Here is a 19448-nt window from a genome sequence, read left to right as displayed (position 1 = left end):
CTCTAACAATTTTAAGATTATCATTGCTCAATAAATTTTTTTATTTAGAATTCACTCTAGCATACTTCATTGATTAGTATTTGGAAATGGGTTGCTGCTTTATTCACATACTTAGAAATGTTTTAACGACTTTAGAGTTGAGAATTTACAAAACTTTAGATTTCCTCAGACAGATGATTGGTAAGAATAATGCATGGGAATGCTTCTGCTGTTTAGACACAGAAGGAAGTGAGAGTTTATTCTAAAGAACACTGGGTGCTGGTGGATTATACCTATAATCCTAGCTACTCAGGAGGCTGTGATCTGAGGATCACAATGTGAAACTAGCCCTGTCATGAAAGTGTGTGAGATTCTTTTTTTTTTTTTTTTTTTTTTGGCCAGTCTTGGGCTTGAACTCAGGGCCTGAGCACTGTCTTTGGGCTTTCTCAAGGCTAGCACTTTACCACTTGAGCCACAGCACCACTTCTGGCATTTTTTTTTCTATGTATGTGGTACCAAGTAATTGAACCCAGGTCTTAGTGCATGCTAGGAAGCACTCTATCTCTAGGCCAAACTCCCAGCCCTCTGTGAGATTCTTATCTCAAATTAACCACTAGAAAATCAGAAGTGGCACTGTGGTTCAAGTGGTAGAGCAGTAGCCTTGATCTGAAGAGCTCAGGGACAGTGCCCAGGTCTAGAGTTCAAGCCCCACAACCTACCTGGGCTGCCCCCCCTCAAAAAAAAAAAAAAAGGAAGACGAAGAAGGAGGAGGAGAAGGAGGCGGTGAAGGCCACTTACATTCTCTTAAACAGACTTGATAAAAAATATAGATGTTAGGGGCCGGGAATTTGGCCTAGTGTTTGAGTGTTTGCCTAGGAAGCACAAAGACCCAGGTTCAATTCCTTGATACCACATACATAGAAAAATTCCACAAGTGACATTGTGGCTCAAATGGTAGAGTTTTAGCCTTGAGAAAGCTCAGGGACAGTGCTCAGGCCCTGAGTTCAAGTTCCAGGACTGGCAAAAAAAAAAAAAGAAAGAAAGAAAAAAAGAAGAGAAATATAGACTGGACTAGATTATCACTGTTCATAATAGTGTGTGTGCTTAGCCTAACACAAGATAATTGAATTGTAACAAAATAACCAAAATCTAACACTAGGTAACAAAAACAACTACAAACACTAACAACCAAAACAACTGATCAGAGACAGTTAGAAGGAAAGAGAACCAGGTTAGCAGAAACTTTTTATTTCTGTCCTAAATGTAGAGTAGTTATAAAGTTGAATAGTTAGCATAGATTCCCAAGCAAAATTTTAAAGGCTTTTTTTTCTTCTTTATACTTAAAGTAATATGTGAAAGGACAAAGATAAATACAAATAAATGTGAAACAGTATTCAACCAACACTTGGTAGTTTGGGACTCTTGGCCTGTTCAAATTTAACAAATTGGCTAAAATTAGCAATTCAGGGTCAAATGCTCTGGAGAGTTAAACCAATGGTGTAATTAGAAAATTTTTTGCTGATGACTTAGAAAAATTAAAGATCAGAGAATTCACTTACTAGGAGTCCTTATAAAGGTTATAGATATTACTCATGAGTCCCCATAGCTATCTAAGCAGAAGCCACGATTAAATGATGGGATGAAAGCACAGGTTTGGGATGTGAGTGTAGCTATATACATTTGTATGCATGGATTGAAACTGACTTTCTCTCGAGTTTTCCACTTCAAAAAAACCAACACATTTCTATTTGGAGAAATTCTTGGATTAGAGGACAGAAAGTATATAAGATGGTCCTAGAATATAATGTTTTGTTAAAAAATAGATCAGTGCTCCAATAATGATGTGGACATATTAAACTGTAGCAGAAACCCACTTATTTAAAGGCTGAAAAAAATTCATACATCAAGGTAGATAGGGAAGAAAGGAATGTTTTTTCCTTATAGTCAGTACCAACTAAAGTTAAAAAAAAAAAAGTAGCATTATGACGCTACTCTTTGTAACCTTGTAAGAGTTACCCTTTGTAGCCTTTTTGTAGGGCTTAAGCAAAGAACTAGAAAAAAATGTTAACTTAAAATTTATAAAAGTTACTTTAAAATTATGAAAAATGTAAAAAATTATAAAAGTATTCACTTGAAAATAAAGCAAAATAAGTTGAGTGCTGGTGGCTCTTGCCTGTGATTCTATCTACTGAGGAGGCAAAGATCTGAGGATCAAGGTTCAAAACCAACTAGGGCAGGAAAAAAAGTCCACGAGACTCATATCTCTAGTTTACCACCAGAAAATTGGAAGTTGTGCTGTGACCCAAAGTGGTAGAGTACTAGCCTCGATAAAAAGAGCTCAGGGATAGCACCCAGTCCCAAGCTTAAGCCTCCTGACCAACACTCTCTCCCCGCCCCCCACACACACAGGCAAGCTAAACAAGAACATTGGTGGCTCAAACTTGTAATTCTAGCTTTTCAGTATGCTGAGGGTTGTTGAGAGCCAGGATAGGCTGAAAAGTCCCCGAGGCTCTTACCTCCAGTTAACCACCAGTAAAGCAGAAGTGAATGTGTGTCTCAAAAGGTAGAACACTATACCTGAAGAATAGCTCCAGGCCCCGTGTTAGAGCCATGATGGGCACAAAAATTAAATGAAAAATAAGTAAAGGAAACTTTGCTGAGAAGGTAATAAAGAACATATATGATGATACATTATTAAATTCACCAGCTTTAATATAGAAATTCTTGGAGCTATTATCATAATCTTGATTGTCATAAGCATATGGATGTTTTTGATGGCTTTTAAATTCTTTAAATGTTTATATTATGTTTTTAGAGATTGAACTCAGCTTTTTAAAATTTGAACTAAAGATCGAAACATACAAATACCCAAACATATTGTATCTCTCTTCCTATAGGTTAGTGCTCCAGTAGTTACATCTACTACTCAGGAAAAGCCAAAGGATAGTGATCAGTTTGAATGGGTGACTATTGAACAGTCAGGGGAATTAGTTTATGAAGCTCCAGAAACGATTGCCGCTGAGCCTCCCCCTATCAAGTCAGCAGTACAGACGATGTCTCCCATACCTGCCCATTCTTTGGCTGCTTTTGGATTATTTCTTCGTCTTCCGGGTTATGCTGAAGTACTGTTGAAAGAAAGGAAACATGCGCAGTGCCTTCTTCGGTTGGTTTTGGGAGTAACAGATGATGGAGAAGGAAGTAAGTGTTTACTCTTGGAAATTACATTTATTAACACAATGGAATGGATGAAGTTACTCATTTTTTTACTGTAATTCTGTTAGCTCTTTAGTTGATAATGGTAGCTTTTTAAGTATTAAACATAATAAGTTTTTGAGTTGGGACCATGGGTCCCAACTCAAACCCTACTACCACCAGAAAACCAAAACACTGCAGAGTGAGGGATGCATACCTGAAGTGAATTATTTAGGTAGATCTGCCCTTTACACACTAATGTCCTTCAATCATACCAGTGCAAAAGTACATAAAATTAGGACCAAGTTATTAAAAGTCTGAATACATTTATATATAGTATTATGGAAGCTCAGAGATATGGGGTTATTTCTTGGCTCTACCAAGTGATGTGTGAAAAACTGAAAGTACAAAACAGTTTTTGGTGGGGCCTTGGAAAATGAGATTTAGGTTTGCATTTTAGAGAGAAAGAATGATGTCCCAGCAGTGTTTGGAAGCTCAGAATATATCATAGTGGGACGTTAGCCAATGAGAATTTGTGTATAGAAATCAGTCCAATAGCCATTTGTTGGTATCATATACAATGGAATTCTACATAGCCACCAGACAAGACTAAACAATGGCATTCTCTGGGAAGTGGATGAAACTAGATCAAATCATGTTGGGTGAGACAAGCCAGGACCAAAGGAACAAATGTCGCATGGTCTCCTTGATTTGTGGATATTAGATCCGAACAGCACAAGAGCAGTGACTTAATACTTGGTACTCAAGGTCATTGACATGAACTTGGAGCTATAAATGTTATGGGACACATATTCTATAGACTTTGATGTATAGATTGATATGTTTCTATGGCATACAAACTCTCATCTTAATTTTAATTTTGTTCTTAAACTTATGTACCAGTGATTGCATATAGAGATTCCATTCTTGATGCAAAAAATCAGTGTTAAAAAAATCTTTTAATTTAAAAAAAAGTTGGAATCATATAAAGGCTTATTAGAAATTTTGCATGTGGGCCAGGCGTGTGGCTTAGTGTTAAAGTGCTTGCATGGACAAAGTGCTGGGTTGAAATCCTCAGTACTACATGCACAGAAAAAGCTGGAAGTGGTGCTATGGCTCAAGTGGTAGAGAATGCTAACCTTGAGAAAGCTCAAGGACAGTGTGCAGGTCCTGAGTTCAAGCCCTACAACTGACTAACGGAAAAAAAATAAACTTTACTAAAAATAATACTTTTTATTTTATCATATTATTTTTAGTAAATTTTATATCTTAGAGTATTTAGAAATACTACACTGTTAAACCCCCATGTCACAAATTATACTGAACCTAATAGGACTACATGTCTTAACATTCTTAAGGAAGGCCTCAAGTATTAAAGATATACATTAAGTAACTAGATGGGTAAGAATCATGGTATTTTAAAAACTATTAAACCAATAAGCATGCTCCTATATGGAAAAGGAAAAAGAACGCCTTTGTGCTATTCCAGACTTATTTTGAGTGAGTATTCAATGAGTGTTTCTTGAAAGGCACAGGCTTCCCCTACCATTCAGGTAGCATTATCTTCCTTACACATAGTACTTCTTTCTGACTAAAGCATAGTAGAAAAATACTGGAGAAAAAAAAATTGTTTCAGTTGTTCATTGTCTTATATGTAAAAATTACTTCCATGTTACACAATTATTTTTCTTAATCTTGTAAGAAACTTTGAATTCTTTTTTAGTGATTAGACTTTTATAATTTTAATAATCTTTAGTTATTAATTATCAAAGGTATTCAAATTTCTTTTGGAGTTTATATCTTTTTTTTTTTTTTTTGGAGTTCGGGAGGACTCCAGCCCAAGTCAGCAGTCCAAGAAGGCTGTGAGCTCCAGACTGCCCCCTAAGACTGTCCTGTTTATTTTAAGTTCCGACCTTAAATACTCTTCTTAAAACTAGGGAACTGCCAGAGGCTACATTCATACAAAATAGTAAACAAGTCACATATAGGATAAATGAGAAAGGATTAACATTGCTTAAAGTCATCCTGATAAGAACTGATTGACATTGCTTAAAGTTATCCCGATCAGAGTTACTTCCTTGTGTATACAGTTGTGTGGAGTTTATATCTTATAGAGCTTTCCTGCTTCCTGGCACTTATTTGTTAAATTTATAGATACTTGTATTCTGTTTGTGCTGGTGAATTCCATAATTTTTTTTTTTTTTTTTTTTTTTTTTTTTTGCCAGTCCTGGGCTTGAGCTCAGGGCCTGAGCACTGTCCTTGGACTTTCTCAAGGCTAGAGCTCTACCACTTGAGCCTCTGCACCATTTTCAGCTTTTTTCTATGTATGTGGTACCGAGGAATCAAACCTGGGTCTTCAGGCATGCTAGGCAAGCACGCTACCACTAGGCCAAGCTACCACTAGGCCAAACTCCCGGCCCCAATGTTTTTTTTTTTTTTTTTTTTTTTGGCAGAGTCCAGGGGCTTGAACTTAGAGCTTGGGCACTGTCCTTGGATACTTTTTGCTCAAGGCTAACACACTGCCACTTGAGCCACAGTACCACTTCTGGTTTTTTTAGAGTGTGTGCATGCTAGGCAAATACTCTTCCAGAGGCCATGCTCCCAGCTCCATAATAAATTTTATATCATTTTATATGATTATTAATTTGTAGCCATGCCTGTGTGTGTGTCTTAAACTCAGGGCCAGGTCCCTGTCCCTGAGCCTTCTGCTGAAGTTTAGCACTATACAGTTCCACTTCTGGCTTTCCCCCTTCTCTTTTTCCTCCTCTTGGTGGTTATTTGGAGATAAGAAACTCAAGGACTTTCTTGTTTAAGCTGGCTTGGAACCATGATCCTCATTCCTCAGCCTCTTGAGATTACTGGCACCTGGCTGTAAGTTTTTTTTGTTTGTTTTTAATTTTTTCCCAGTATAATTTTATTGCTATTGGCTGGAAGTTTTGCCTAGTGGTAGAGCGCTTGCCTAGCATACATGGAGACCCGAGGTTCAATTCTTTGGTACTACATACATAGAAAAAAGCTGGAAGTGGTGCTGTGGCTCAAGTGGTAGAGCACTAGCCTTGATAAAGCCCATTTATCATGAAGGTGTTGTACAAAGATTTGTTGCCATTTCATAAGTTAGGCAACGAGCACATTTTTTTTCTTTGAAGAATGTCACCCCCTCCTTTTCTTTCCCCAGTTTTCCCACTCCCATTCCTCCACAAGTTATATGTTTATTTTCCACATGTTGTATACTGAATAGCATATAGCATTTTTCAACCCGTCTTCCTACCTTTCCGTGCTCTTTTAATCCCCCTCCAAAAGCAAAAAGAAACACTATTACCAACAAAAACAGCAGCAAAACCCCCATGTTTGTGGCTTTTACTTATTTATTTCTAATAGTTTGATTCTTTTTCTCTTTTCAATCTAGGTCATATTCTACAATCTCCATCAGCCAATGTGCTTCCAACCCTTCCTTTCCATGTCCTTCGTAGCTTATTTAGCGCTACACCTTTGACAACTGATGATGGTGTGCTTCTAAGGCGGATGGCATTGGAAATTGGAGCATTGCATCTCATTCTTGTCTGTCTCTCTGCTTTGAGCCACCATGCCCCAAGAGTTCCAAACTCTACTCTCAATCAAACAGAGGTAAGTTTCATCTTTCTTCCCCCCCCCCCTCTCTCTCTCTCTCTTTCTTTCTTTCTTTTTTCTTTTTTTTTTTTTTTTTTGTGGGTCATGGGGCTTGAACTCAGCCTGGGTGCTGTCCCTGAACTCTTCACCTCAAGGCTACCACCCCACCTGTGTTTTCTTGAAGTTAATTGGAGGCAACAGTCTCTGGTACTCATGTGCTGGGCTGGCTTTGAACCTTGATCCTCAGCCTCCTGAGTAGCTAGGATTACAGGGGTGAGCCACCTGCCTGGCTAATCTTAATTCTTTATGTTATGCAAAGTAAATTTATAAACTGTGGAATAAAGCTTTTTCTGCAGTAATTGAGAAGCTTGAGTGCTCCCTTTTTGTAACCAAAATAGAATATTTTAAAGATAAGGAATAAATTAATTGTTGTTTGTATTATTCAGAAAAATCACAGGTTAACCCATCTCCTTGAACGAAAAGACTTAATGCCTTACTAAGCTTTTCTCTTTGCTTAGATACAATGAATTTTATGTAGTGATACTTTTTTCTTCTTCAATTTTAGATAATCATATTATTTGTTGATTGGTAGGTTTTGTCCAGTGCAGTAAGACAGTAACAAAAGACTTAAACAAATAACCAAGTAACCTCTGGTTAGTTATTTGCAGATAATTTCATTTAGTTTATAGAAAATCCTGAAAGTAATTAATGGCTTAGTTGTACTTTATGAAAATATAACGTATGGTGTATAATAATCCATATAAAACTAGCACTGAAAACAGGAAACAGGACCGGGAGTTTGGCCTAGAGGTAGAGTGCTTGCCTAGCATGCACGAAGACTCAGGTTCGATTCCTCGGTACCACATAAATAGAAAAAAGTGGGAAATGGTGCGGAGGCTCAACTGGTAGGGCTCTAGCCTTGAGAAAGACCAAGGACAGTGCTCAGGCCCTGAGGTCAAGCCCATGACTGGCAAAAAAAAAAAGAAAGAAAAGAAAAAAACCCAGAAAAGACCCATGCATAAACCAGACAAATAAAAGATATTTAAAAATGCTTAAGCTGGGAATGTGGCTTAGTGGTAGAGTGCCTGCCTAGCGTGTATAAGGACCTATGAGTTAGAAAATGTAACAATGCAATTATATAATTTCTTCTCAAATCAGTCCAGAAGTTTGATAGAATTCTATTTTGTTTTGAAGGAAATTGATAAGTTGATTAGGCCAAGGGTACTAGAGGCAGTTTCAAAGACAGAAATGTGGAGTAAATGTATATTAGCTTATATTAAAACTCACTTTGAATCTACTTTACTTGTACAAATATATATATAACAACTTTATGGAGTCCAGTATCAGTATGTAATAAGTGTATTGACCTAAAGTGAATCTTATTTATTTATTTATTTTTTGGTGAGTTATGGGATTGAACTTGGCCTGTATACTGTCCCTGAGTCCTTCAACTCAAGGCTACCATTCTACCCTTGAACCAAGTCCCACTTCCTTTTTTCTAGAGGTTAATTGGAGTGTCAGGCCCTTTTATGCCCTGAGTGGCTTTGAAACTTGATCCTCAGACCACAGCCTGAGTAGCTAGGACTATAGGCATGAGCCACCATACCCAGCTAAAGTGAATCTTTAAATTTTGTGTTGTACAACCCAAAATTAATTTTATGGGGATAAGTCTAAATATGTACCATGTAAAATATTTATTTAATACCTGCTTATAGAAAACAAAAATCAATGTCCTTATTTAATCAGCACTAGCCAATAGTTAGAGAAGCAACCAAATTAGAAATCGAACTTTTATAAATTGATACATAAGGCCTCGAGTGTAGCCTAGTGATAGAGTGCTTGCCTAGCATGCATGAAGCCCTGGGTTTGAGTCCTCCATACTACATTCTCAGAAAAATCTGGAAGTGGTGCTGTGATTCAAGTGGCAGAGTGTTAGCCTTGAGCAAAAAGTGTCTAAGGACAATGCCTGTACCCTGAGTTCAAAGCTTCAGGACTGGTTTAAAAAAAAAAAAAAGTAAGGATGGAAGGATGGATATATAATTGGATATATTTGTGGGACTTGAGGCAGCGTTTCAGTAATAGATTATGTTATGATCTAGTCATGGTAATTAGCATATATGCTGCCTTGCCATTTCTTTGTAATAAGAGCCTTCAATCTCGCTCTTTTAGATAATTTGAGATACACAGTACATTATTGCTAACTATACTAACCCTACAGTGCAGTAAGAAAACTAGCGACCAGTGCTGTTGACTCTTGCTTGTAATCCTAGCCACTTGGCAGGCAAAAATCAGAAGGATCATGGTTTCTGGACAGCACTGGCCAAAATGGGTCACGCCATCTCAATGGGTTACACTTTATAAAAAGCACAGTTGATTTAAAGGAGTGCTTCTTCATCACAAATCAGAAATGGTTCTTACATCCAGGAGCCAGTAGATTGTACCTATATTCCTAGTTACGTAAGAATCTAAGACCTAGAGGATCACTTTCAAAGTCCTCCTGGGCAGAACATTTATTGACAGTTCTTCTGTAATTAACAGTTTTTTTTCTTTGGAGAGAGAGTGCGCGCGCGCGCGCGCGCGTGTGTGTGTGTGTGTGTGTGTGTGTGTGTGTGTGTGTGTGTGTGTGTGTGTGTGTGTGTGTTTGCTTGCTAAGCCAACAGTTATTTGATAGTCCAGGTTTTAATGAATACCAGTTTGTAATAATTTTTTTATTATTACTATTACAAGCCACAGGTGTCAAGCTCTCATAACCCTACATCAACTGAAGAACAACAGCTATACTGGGCCAAAGGGACTGGCTTTGGAACAGGTTCTACAGCTTCTGGGTGGGATGTGGAACAGGCCTTAACTAAACAGAGACTGGAAGAAGAACATGTCACCTGTCTTCTGCAGGTATGTATGTATGTTGCATTGGTATTATCTTTGATAATAAATTATTTCATACAGATTTATGTTATATTTTTAATTGATGATGATGTATATAATTCATTTTCAGTTACTTCGTGCTCACTTTTGATCCTGGTTCCCAGTACATTCTAAGTTATTATGGGACAAAGGTTGTGCTTTCACTTCTAATCTTTTCCCTAAGTCTTATACATGCTAAATACATGCTATCTCTTGAGCCACAGCACCACTTTTGGTTTTCTGGTGGGTAATTGGAGAAGAGTCTCATGGACTTTAGTGCCAGGGTTGACTTTGAACTCTGATCCTCAGATCTCAGCCTCCTGAGTAGCTATTATTACAGGCATGAGCAACCGAAACTTGGTTTATTCTGTATTTCTTGAATCAAGCAAATTGAGCCAGGATTTGAAAGTCTTTTAGAACAGAAATGAGGAAAGATGCATGAAGAAAAGTTTAGCCTTAATTCCTAGGTGGGCTAATGGAAGTCAGTTTTTTGGTTTTTTTTTTTTGCCAGTCCTGGGGCTTGAACTCAGGGCTTCTGCACTGTCCTAAGCTTCTTTTGCTCAAGGCTAGTACACTTCCACTTGAGCCACAGTGCCACTTCCGGTTTTCTGGTAGTTAATTGGAGATAAGATTTTCACAGACTTTCATGCCTGGGCTGGCCTTGTACTGAGATCTTCAGATCTCAGCCTCCTGAGTATCAAGTGTGAGATACTGGCACCCAGCTTGAGTATTATTTTATGCAATTATTTTATACAATTCTAGATATGATCATTCTTCTTTAATTTTCAAAGGTGCTTGTGTCCTCAAAATTATAAGCTAAATGGAAATCATAAATAATGCCAGAAGTGCTTTTTTCAGTCTTTGTCCTTTGAGTGCTTCTCTGTGTGGTTATATATAAGGAACAAATATTTTATAAGCAGTACTTTTAGATAGAACATCTTTCTGTTTTGAAAATGTAGGCAGAAAATTCCTTTGTAAAACATACAGTATTGGGGCCGGGAGTTTGGCCTAGTGGTTAAAGTGCTTGCCTAGCATGCATGAAGACCCGGGTTTGATTCCTCGGTACCACATATAGAAAAAAGCTGGAAGTGGTGCTGAGGCTCACGTGGTAGAGCTCTAGCCTTGAGAGAATCCAAGGACTGTGGTCAGGCCCTGAGCTTAAGCCCAGGACTGGCAAAAAAAAAACCAAAATAAAACAAAACAAAAAAAAGAAAACGTACAGCATCATTCATTGGATAGTAGATATTTTGTTCGTTTGTTTTTTGTTGTTGTGGCCTTTTTTGTTCAGTAGTGGAGTGTGAACTCTGCACCCGGGCTCTGTCCTTGAGTTCTTTAGCTCAAGTCCAGTGCTCTACCACTTTGAGCCACAGCACCACTTTTGCTTATCTGGTAGTTAATTGAAGATAAGAATCTCCTGGCCTTTTTATGCCCAGGCTGGCTTTGAACCATGATCCTCAAATCTCAGCCTCATGAATAGCTAGGATTACAGGCATGAGCCTCTTTTTTTTTTTTTTTTTTTTTGCCAGTCCTGGGCTTGAGCTCAGGGCCTGAGCCCTGTCCTTGGACTTTCTCAAGGCTAGAGCTCTACCACCTGAGCCCCAGCACCACTTCTGGCTTTTTGCTATGTATGTGGGGTACCGAGGAATTGAACCCGGGTCTTCATGCATGCTAGGCAAGCACTCTACCACTTGAGCCTCAGCACCATTTCCGGCTTTTGTCTATGTATGTGGTACCAAGGAATCGAACCCGGGTCTTCGTGCATGCTAGGCAAGCACTTTAACCACTAGGCCAAACTCCCGGCCCCATGAGCCTCTTTTTGAGTGTTGAGATTGAGTGTCTTGTAAAGTATAGACCTTTAATCTATATGAAGCTAAAATACAACTTACAACAATTTTTGTTTTTAGGTTCTTGCAAGTTACATAAATCCTGTGAGTGGTGCAGTAAATGGAGAAACTTCAACATCTCCTGAGAGTAGAGGACAGAACAGCAATGCCTTGCCTTCTGTGCTTCTTGAACTTCTCAGCCAGTCCTGCCTTATTCCAGCCATGTCCTCGTACTTACGGAATGACTCTGGTAAATCACCGTATTACTCCTATGAAATATCTTGATGGGCAAACATTTTGTTCATACATTTTTTTGTTTTACCTTTTTAGTAGTAAAGTCAAGTAATATTTTATCTTTGGTGGCACTAAACTATGAGCCCAGGATCTTAGTTAGACAAATACTCTTCAACCTAAAATACATCCCTAGTTCTTTTTACTTTTATTAAAATTTAAAATTTACTGATTTAAAATTTTTGTTATTTATACAGACTCACAGTTTTTCTGAAGCCCACTTTGAACCATGCTTCTTACCTATGCCTCCCACATAGCTAAATAGTACAGGTGTGTTTTTACCATACTTGGCTTGTTCATTGTGATGATATGTTACTTACTATTATCCTCTCTAGCTCCACACACCTTCCCCCCCAACTTTCAATTGTGATCTCCTATCTTTGTCTCCCACATAACTAGGATTATACGCATGTACTACCTACCATCCTTGTACCCTGAGTTTGTTTATTTTAATATGTTCTGCATAATGATCTTAGCTATCTAATGAATAGATTTTAATTTTTTCTCCTGTTTTGTCAGTGTAGGGCTTGAACTCAGGGCCTAGGCACCATCCCTTTTCATTTAGGCCTAGCACTCTACCACTTTGTGCACTAGCCCCACTTCAGTTTTCTGGTGTTTATTTGGAGATAAGTCTCAGGGACTGTCCTGCCCCCACTGGCTTTGAACCAGTGTTGTGCTATTTCATAAGCAGAACAACAAAAAAGAAAAATCTTAAGAGGTAAAGATGAATCTCTAAAGTACTGAGACTTCCTAGGAAAAGAATGGACAATTAGTCTCCTTCCTGTTTCAATGTCATGTCTTTGCAGAAGATGCTGTGTTTGTGTAGAGAATGTAAAATTTTTGTTAGGTTTTGAAATCTAGTTACTAATAAGCATTACTGTAATTTAGTACAGTTTAACTCCACCCTCATTTAAACTTCCTTTGATTCTTTCTGACCATGAAAATAGTGCATGGTTGCCAGGAGAATCCACTCATGTTTATAAGAGAAGGTTGATGGCACTGTATAGATGCCCCTCTGTCCATCTATGTGTGCAGAGCTGTCAGGCTGAGCTGGCCAGGGCAGCATCCCTCCTGACCCCTTGAGCTCAGGCTAACCGTGCTGTACCCATCACCCTGACTCAGACCCCCTACCCTGATAGTGATAATTCTGTTAAATGAAAATTCTATTCATTAATTCACTAAGACCATGTCTAGATATTTCTGATCTTTGCTTCTTCCCTTAGAGAAAAGAAAATAAGCCCTTTGATTTCCGCCTTGCTAATTGTAGCAGAAAAAAAGGGCTTTTTGACGTGGTCCCTTGCCAGTGGGGGTGGGTACCCAGGGGTCCCTGCCTGTAGCCAGCATCCTGCTGGTGAACATGCTGTTTATATTGTTTTAGCAGACCAGGCTATTTTGTGAGTAAAACGAATGCATGTTTGCATCACAAGCTAAAAGAGGGGCGGGGCAGGAATTTAGCCTACTGGTAGAGTCCTTGCCTAGCATGCACGAATACTGGGTTTGGTTCCTTGATACCACATACACAGAAAAAAGTTGGAAATGGTGCTATGGCTCAAGTGGTAAAGCTCTAGCCTTGAGAAAGCCCAAGGAGAGCGTTCAGGCCCATAGTTCAAGCTCCTGGACTGGCAAAAATAAATAAAAAAGAAAGAAAGAAAGAACAAAAACAAAACAAAAAAAAACCATGGGATTTTTTTTTTTTTTTTTTTTTTTTTTTTTTTGCCGGTCTCGGGCTTAAGCTCAGGGCCCGAGCACTGTCCTTGGACTTTCTCAAGGCAAGAGCTCTACCACTTGAGCCTCAGCACCACTTCCGGCTTTTTTCTATGTATGTGGTACCGAGGAATCCAACCCGGGTCTTCATGCATCCTAGGCAAGCACTTTAACCACTAGGCCAAACTCCCGGCCCCGGATTTTTTTATTTTTATTTTTAGTTTTGGTCGTGGGGCTTGAATTCTGGGCCTGGGTGCTGTCCTTGAAACTCTTCAGCTCAAGGCTCTTCAGTTCAAGGCTATTATGCTACCCCTGGAGTCACCACCCCACTTCCCGTTTTCTAATGATTAATCGTAGATAAGAGTCTCATGGTATTTTGAACTAAGATCCTCAGATCTCACCCTCCTGAGTAGCTAGGATTATAGGCGTGAGCCCCTGTGCCCTGCTTGGTGTTTTGTTTTCAGTTTTTTTTTTTTTTTAATCTCAAATTTTATGGGTCTTTTTGTTTTTGTTAATGTATCTAGATCTTCATGCCAAGCAAGTTTGTTGCTGTTGCTTTTGTGTGTGTGTGTGTGTATGTGTGTGTGTGTGAGTGAGTGATGAGGCATGAACTCAGCCTGAGCGCTGTCCCTGAGCTCTTTAGCTCCAGGCTACTGCCCTACCCTTGAGCCAAGTCCCACTTCTACCTCATCCAGCTTCCAAGCAAGATTTTTGTACTTTGAATAAAACACAACTTTGTTTGCCAACAGTAGATAACAAACAGTATTTTAGACTTTTATTCCAGCAACATAATTTAATAAGCTATGAAAGAAAGTTGATATGAAAAATAGTGCCAAGCCCAGCTTTAGTGACTCATGCCTGTAATCCTAGCTACTCAAGAAACTGAGATGGTAGGATCACAGTTCAGAACAAGTCTGGGTAGGAAAGTCTGTGACACTTTTATCTCCAATTAACTACCAAAAAGCCAATTAGTGGTATTGTGGCTTAAAATGATTGAGCACCAGGTTTGAGTACAAAAGCTCAGGGGCAGCGCACAGACACTGGGTTTAAGCCCTGTTGCCAGCATATACAGAGAAAATACTACATGAAACAATAGGAAAACAGTTTTAAAGTAATAGTTTCAAATAGTTGTTTAAACATATAATTATTGATCACTTTTTAGAATAGAATATTTTATCTTCATTGTCTCCAATATTATTTTTGTTTTAAAATTTGCATTAAGAGAAAAATTAATGATGAGGATCTTCTTAAGTTGTTTTTTTTTTTTTTTTTTTTGGCCAGTCCTGGGCCTTGAACTCAGAGCCTAAGCACTGTCCTTAGGCATTTCTCAAGGCTAGAGCTATACCACTTGAGCCACAGCACTACTTCTGGCTCTTTCTTTGTATGTGGTAATGAGGAATCAAATCCAGGGCTTCATGCAAGTGCTCTACTACTAGGCCATACTCCCTTTTACCTCCCCCCCGCCCCCTTTAAGTATCCATTCTGGGGCTTGATCTCAGGGCCTGGATTCTGTCCCTAAGATTTTTTTACACACAGCTAGTGCTCTACCATTTGAGCTCTAGCTCCATTACAAGTTTTTGCTGGTTAATTGTAGTCTTATGATCTTCCTGTCTGATCTGGTTTTGAAACATGATCCTTAGATTTCAGCCTATTGAGTAGCTAGGATGGCATGTCAACATTTTTACTTCCACTTGTCATGATCATGTAATTCTGAAAGCTGCATTTATTGATCCACGATCATTTTTGTTCTGTATAGTTCACATTTATATTTAGTGAGCTTGTAGTTATTCTACTGATCTCTAGATGGAGATATTGTTCGACCGCTTGGAATGTTTGAATGATATCAGGCCAAAAGTGTTACTTTAGGCTATTCCCTTCATCTCATTTAAAAAAAATTTTTTTTTCAGGGCGGGGGGGCGGGTCAGTCAGCTTGAACACCACCTAGGTGCTGTCCCTGAGCTCTTCAGCTCAAGTCTAGCACTCTGAGCCACTTGAGCCACAACACTACTTCTGATTTTCTGGTGGTTAATTGGAGATAATAGTCTCCCAACCTTTTTGTGCCTGGACTGAGATCTCAGCCTCTTGAGTAATTAGGTGCCCAGCAATTATTTTATTTTATTTTAGAATTTGAGCCAGGTCATCATGACTTAGTCTGTAAGCCTACCTACACAGGTCACTGAGGTTTGAGAATCTTGGTTTGAAGCCTGGCAGAAAAGGTTATGAAACTCTCCTCTAATTAGTTGGCAAAAAGCTGGAAGTGGAGCTCTGATAAAACTAGTAGAGTGTTAGTTTGAGTAAAAATAACAGCTCAGTAACATCACTGAGGCCATGGATTGAAGTCTTGGGATTGGCTCAAAAGTGTGCATGTACATACACACATAAACACATATATAAATTAGTAAATAATGGTACACTGTTTATGAGGGCATTCGTGTTAAATTACTTGCCATTAACTTGGTGCTATGCTCATAGTATTACGGATTTTTATCTTTTTAGTGCTGTTTTCAGAGTATGGAAGTGTATATCCTTTCAGAAAATAAATAGAAATGGTTTAAAGAGAAACATTTACAGATTAGACTTCAAAAAGCTAACTATATATATGGTGAAATCCAATGAACTATGGTAATGATGGCTTAAACATAGTGTAGGAAAGGATGCCCGGGGACTGGTGGCTCACATTTATAATTCTAGCTACTCAGGAGGCTGAGATCTGAGGATCATGGTTCTAAGGTAGCCTGGGCACAGAAGTCCATGAGACTCTTGTCTCCAATTAACCACCAGAAAACCAAGAGTGAAACTGGCTTAAAGTGGACAGTGTCCAGGTCCAGATTCAAGCCCTACAACCCACCCCCAAAAAGAAAAAAAATTGAGAAAGAATGTAAATACAAATACTAATCAATTAAAAGCTGGCTTGGTAATATTCATATTACAGAAGGTCTTATATTGGCAAGGATGAAAAGGAAGCTGACATAATGGGACAAAAGGGTTGTACAGGTAGAAATAAAAATCATAAATTCATACCCAATTGCACAGGTCTAAAAATTTGAAACAAATCTCATTGTACTTAAGGAAATAAGCTAATGAACAATTGTAATTGGAACTTTGAATACCACTCTGAAATCCATGAAGTTTTAAGAATATATGTATCATGGGCTCGGAGTATAGCCTAGTGGTAGAGTACTTGCCTAGCATGTACGAATCCCTGAGTTTGATTCCTTGGTACCACATACTCAGAAAAAGCAAGAAGTGGTACTGTGGCTCAAGTGGCAGAGTACTAGCCTTGAGCAAAAAGTGTCCTAGGACAGTGCCCAGGCCCTGAGTTCAAGCCCCAGGCCTGAAAAAGAAAGAAAGAAAGAAAATACAGATATTATGTATGTGTGGCTCAAGTGGCAGAGTACTAGCCTTGAGCAAAAAGTGTCCTAGGACAGTGCTCTGGCCCTGAGTTCAAGCCCCAGGCCTGTAAAAGAGAGAGGGAGAGGGGGCGGGAGAGGGAGAGGGAGAGGAGAGAGAGAGAGAGGGAGGGAGGGGAAGAAGAAGAAGGAGGAGGAGGAGGAGGAGGAGGAAGAAGGAGAAAGATATTATGTATGTGTGTACAGAAACAGGGGAAGGGAAGGAGTTTCCTAAGAGAAGAACCAGGTTTTGGTAAAGAAAAGAAGGGAAAACAAAATAGTTGAAAGTGTACATGTATGTTTTACAAGGCTAGAAGTCAAAAGTGTACAGAGATGTCTTTTAAGGAAAAGTATCCAGGTACAGAATAAGTGAAGAATGTTCATCATAGCATAGAGTTAAAGCATATGAGGATAGTGACTTAGAGCACCCTCTATTTTTGCAGATAACTAGAAAAGATTTGTTTATTAGCAAAACATTGTTTTTTGTTTGTTTTGTTTTTGTTGTTGTTTTCTTGAGCTCTGGGCCTGGGCACTGTCCCTGAGCTCTTCAGCTGAAGGTTACCACCTTACCCCTGGAGCCACAGCACCACTTCCAGTTTTCTGGTGATTAATTGGAAATAAGAGTGTCACAGACTTCTAGTGTGTTTTGAACTGTGATCCTCAGATTTCAGCCTTCTATGTAGCTAGGATTACAGGATTATTGTGCCTGGTTAAACATTGTATTTATCTTATTTTTTCTTGTATGTATTTTGATTCCCAAGACCAGTGTCAGTACCTGGCAGATACTCAAGCAGTTTGTCTGTTAAATAGCTGTTTTGACTTGGTAGATAATCATGTTAGCTAAATTGTCTTTCTTTACCTAGAAAGTAAGGTACAATAAGATAAGGTAAAGATTTACTCTAATGGTTTCAGAGTCTCAGACTTACATTAGTTCTTTGATCTATTTTGAATATTTGTACTGAGAGATGGGGATTCAGTTTCTGTATTCTTCTATCATTCTTAGTACTATTTATTGAAAAACCTGTCTTTTCTAATGTATGCTTTTTGGTACCTTTGTCAAAACTTAGATAGTTATAGTTGTGTGTGTTTATTTCTGGGGCTTCTATTTCATTGGTCTGTGTGACTTAATTTTGCTGCTGTGGTACTTATCTAATGCCTACCTACTGCATTCCTCTTTTTGCTTAGGATTTGTTTGGCTGTTAGGGATGTTTTCTACTTTCATATAAATTTTAGAATTTAGAATTAGAATTTCTTTTTCTGAGAAAAATGTCATTGAGATTTTACTCTGGACTGCATTGAGTGTTTAGATCATATTGGCTAAAAGACCCATTTTCTCAATATTCTCTTGATTCATAAACATATCTTACTAAATATCCAAAATAGACTTTTTACAAACTTTAGACCTATAATTCTTGTGTAACAGAATAAAGGGGGGAGAGGAAAGAGGGGTATGTCCTACTGGGAGCTTGCCCTAGTGTTCTCACTGGCCCCAGGCACCCACTGCCCAGCTCCCGCTTTGCACTCCCTAGAGTTTGCAGTGCGCATTCAACCCATTACTCCAAAAAGAAGAAAGATGACATGACCTAGGTCAGCATGAGTTATTAGTGAGACCTTGTTTCATAAGTGGAGAAAAATACCAAATCTATAAGTGTCTGTATATACATGTATGCATAGATACATCATGCTTTCAGTATTATTTGCTGCTATATTATTTGTGCTATGTAGTCATATATACTAGGTATATACTATACCTAGCATTATGTGCCTCTAATAGTTTTTGCAAGTTGGTAACCAACAAACTCAAGTGCTAGGTAGAATCTGTGTTGCTATGGGCTTACTCATCTGCTGCTGCTGCTGTTGTTGTTGTTTTATCAGTCCTGGGAACTTTGAGCCTGGAAGCTGTCCCTGTGCTCCTTTTGCTCAAGGTCAGCACTCAGCCACTTCAGCCATACTAGCACTTCCTGCCTTTTCTAAGTAGTTTAATAGAAATAAGAATCTTTCAGACTTTCCTGTTTCAGTTGGCTTTGGACCTCCATCTTCAGATCTCAGCTACCTTACGTAGCTACGATTATAGGCTTGAGCCACCAGCACCTGGCTTATGTGGGCTCACTCTTGTGGTGAATGTTTTCTCATTTTGTTCTTGTACTCTTCTCCTACAGTTCTGGATATGGCAAGACATGTGCCATTATATCGTGCCCTATTGGAATTGCTTCGGGCGATTGCTTCTTGTACATCTATGGTGCCACTACTGTTGCCTCTTTCGACAGAAAATGGTGAAGACGAGGAAGAACAAACAGAGTGTCAAACTTCTGTTGGTACATTATTGGCCAAAATGAAGACGTGTGTTGATACCTATACCAACCGCTTAAGGTACTGTTTTTAAATTGCTCCTCCTGACTGTGTCTTTAACAGTTATTTTTAAAATGGTTCTCTGGAGGATTTTTTTTTCATTGACACATACTATTTTTAACACTTTTGTACACATAGATCTCTCTCTGTCCCTCTCTCTCCTCTCTTTCCCTCCCTTCCCCCTACACCCTGTGCAAAGAAAAGGTGTCTG

The 19448-nt window shown here is 38.7% G+C and overlaps 1 protein-coding gene across 10 annotated transcripts in view; it reads left to right on the top strand.

The window, feature by feature from the left end:
* Nucleotides 1-19448, top strand: part of Birc6 (baculoviral IAP repeat containing 6) — a 186928-nt gene that overhangs the window by 133708 nt on the left and 33772 nt on the right. For all 10 annotated transcript variants that reach the window (XM_090337185.1, XM_090337184.1, XM_090337183.1 and 7 more), the window contains exons 62-66: nucleotides 2877-3177; nucleotides 6578-6795; nucleotides 9505-9669; nucleotides 11586-11754; nucleotides 19048-19258. In XM_090337185.1, the coding sequence (XP_090193311.1) occupies nucleotides 2877-3177; nucleotides 6578-6795; nucleotides 9505-9669; nucleotides 11586-11754; nucleotides 19048-19258 (1064 nt within the window). The remainder of the gene's footprint in view (nucleotides 1-2876; nucleotides 3178-6577; nucleotides 6796-9504; nucleotides 9670-11585; nucleotides 11755-19047; nucleotides 19259-19448) is intronic.

The sequence above is a fragment of the Megascapheus bottae genome, chromosome 7, assembly GCF_031878675.1.
Source record: "Megascapheus bottae isolate mThoBot1 chromosome 7, mThoBot2.hap1, whole genome shotgun sequence".
NCBI classification, from domain to species: domain Eukaryota; kingdom Metazoa; phylum Chordata; class Mammalia; order Rodentia; family Geomyidae; genus Megascapheus; species Megascapheus bottae.
Note: the sequence above shows the minus strand (reverse complement) of the source record. Positions and strands in the feature narration are given on the sequence as shown.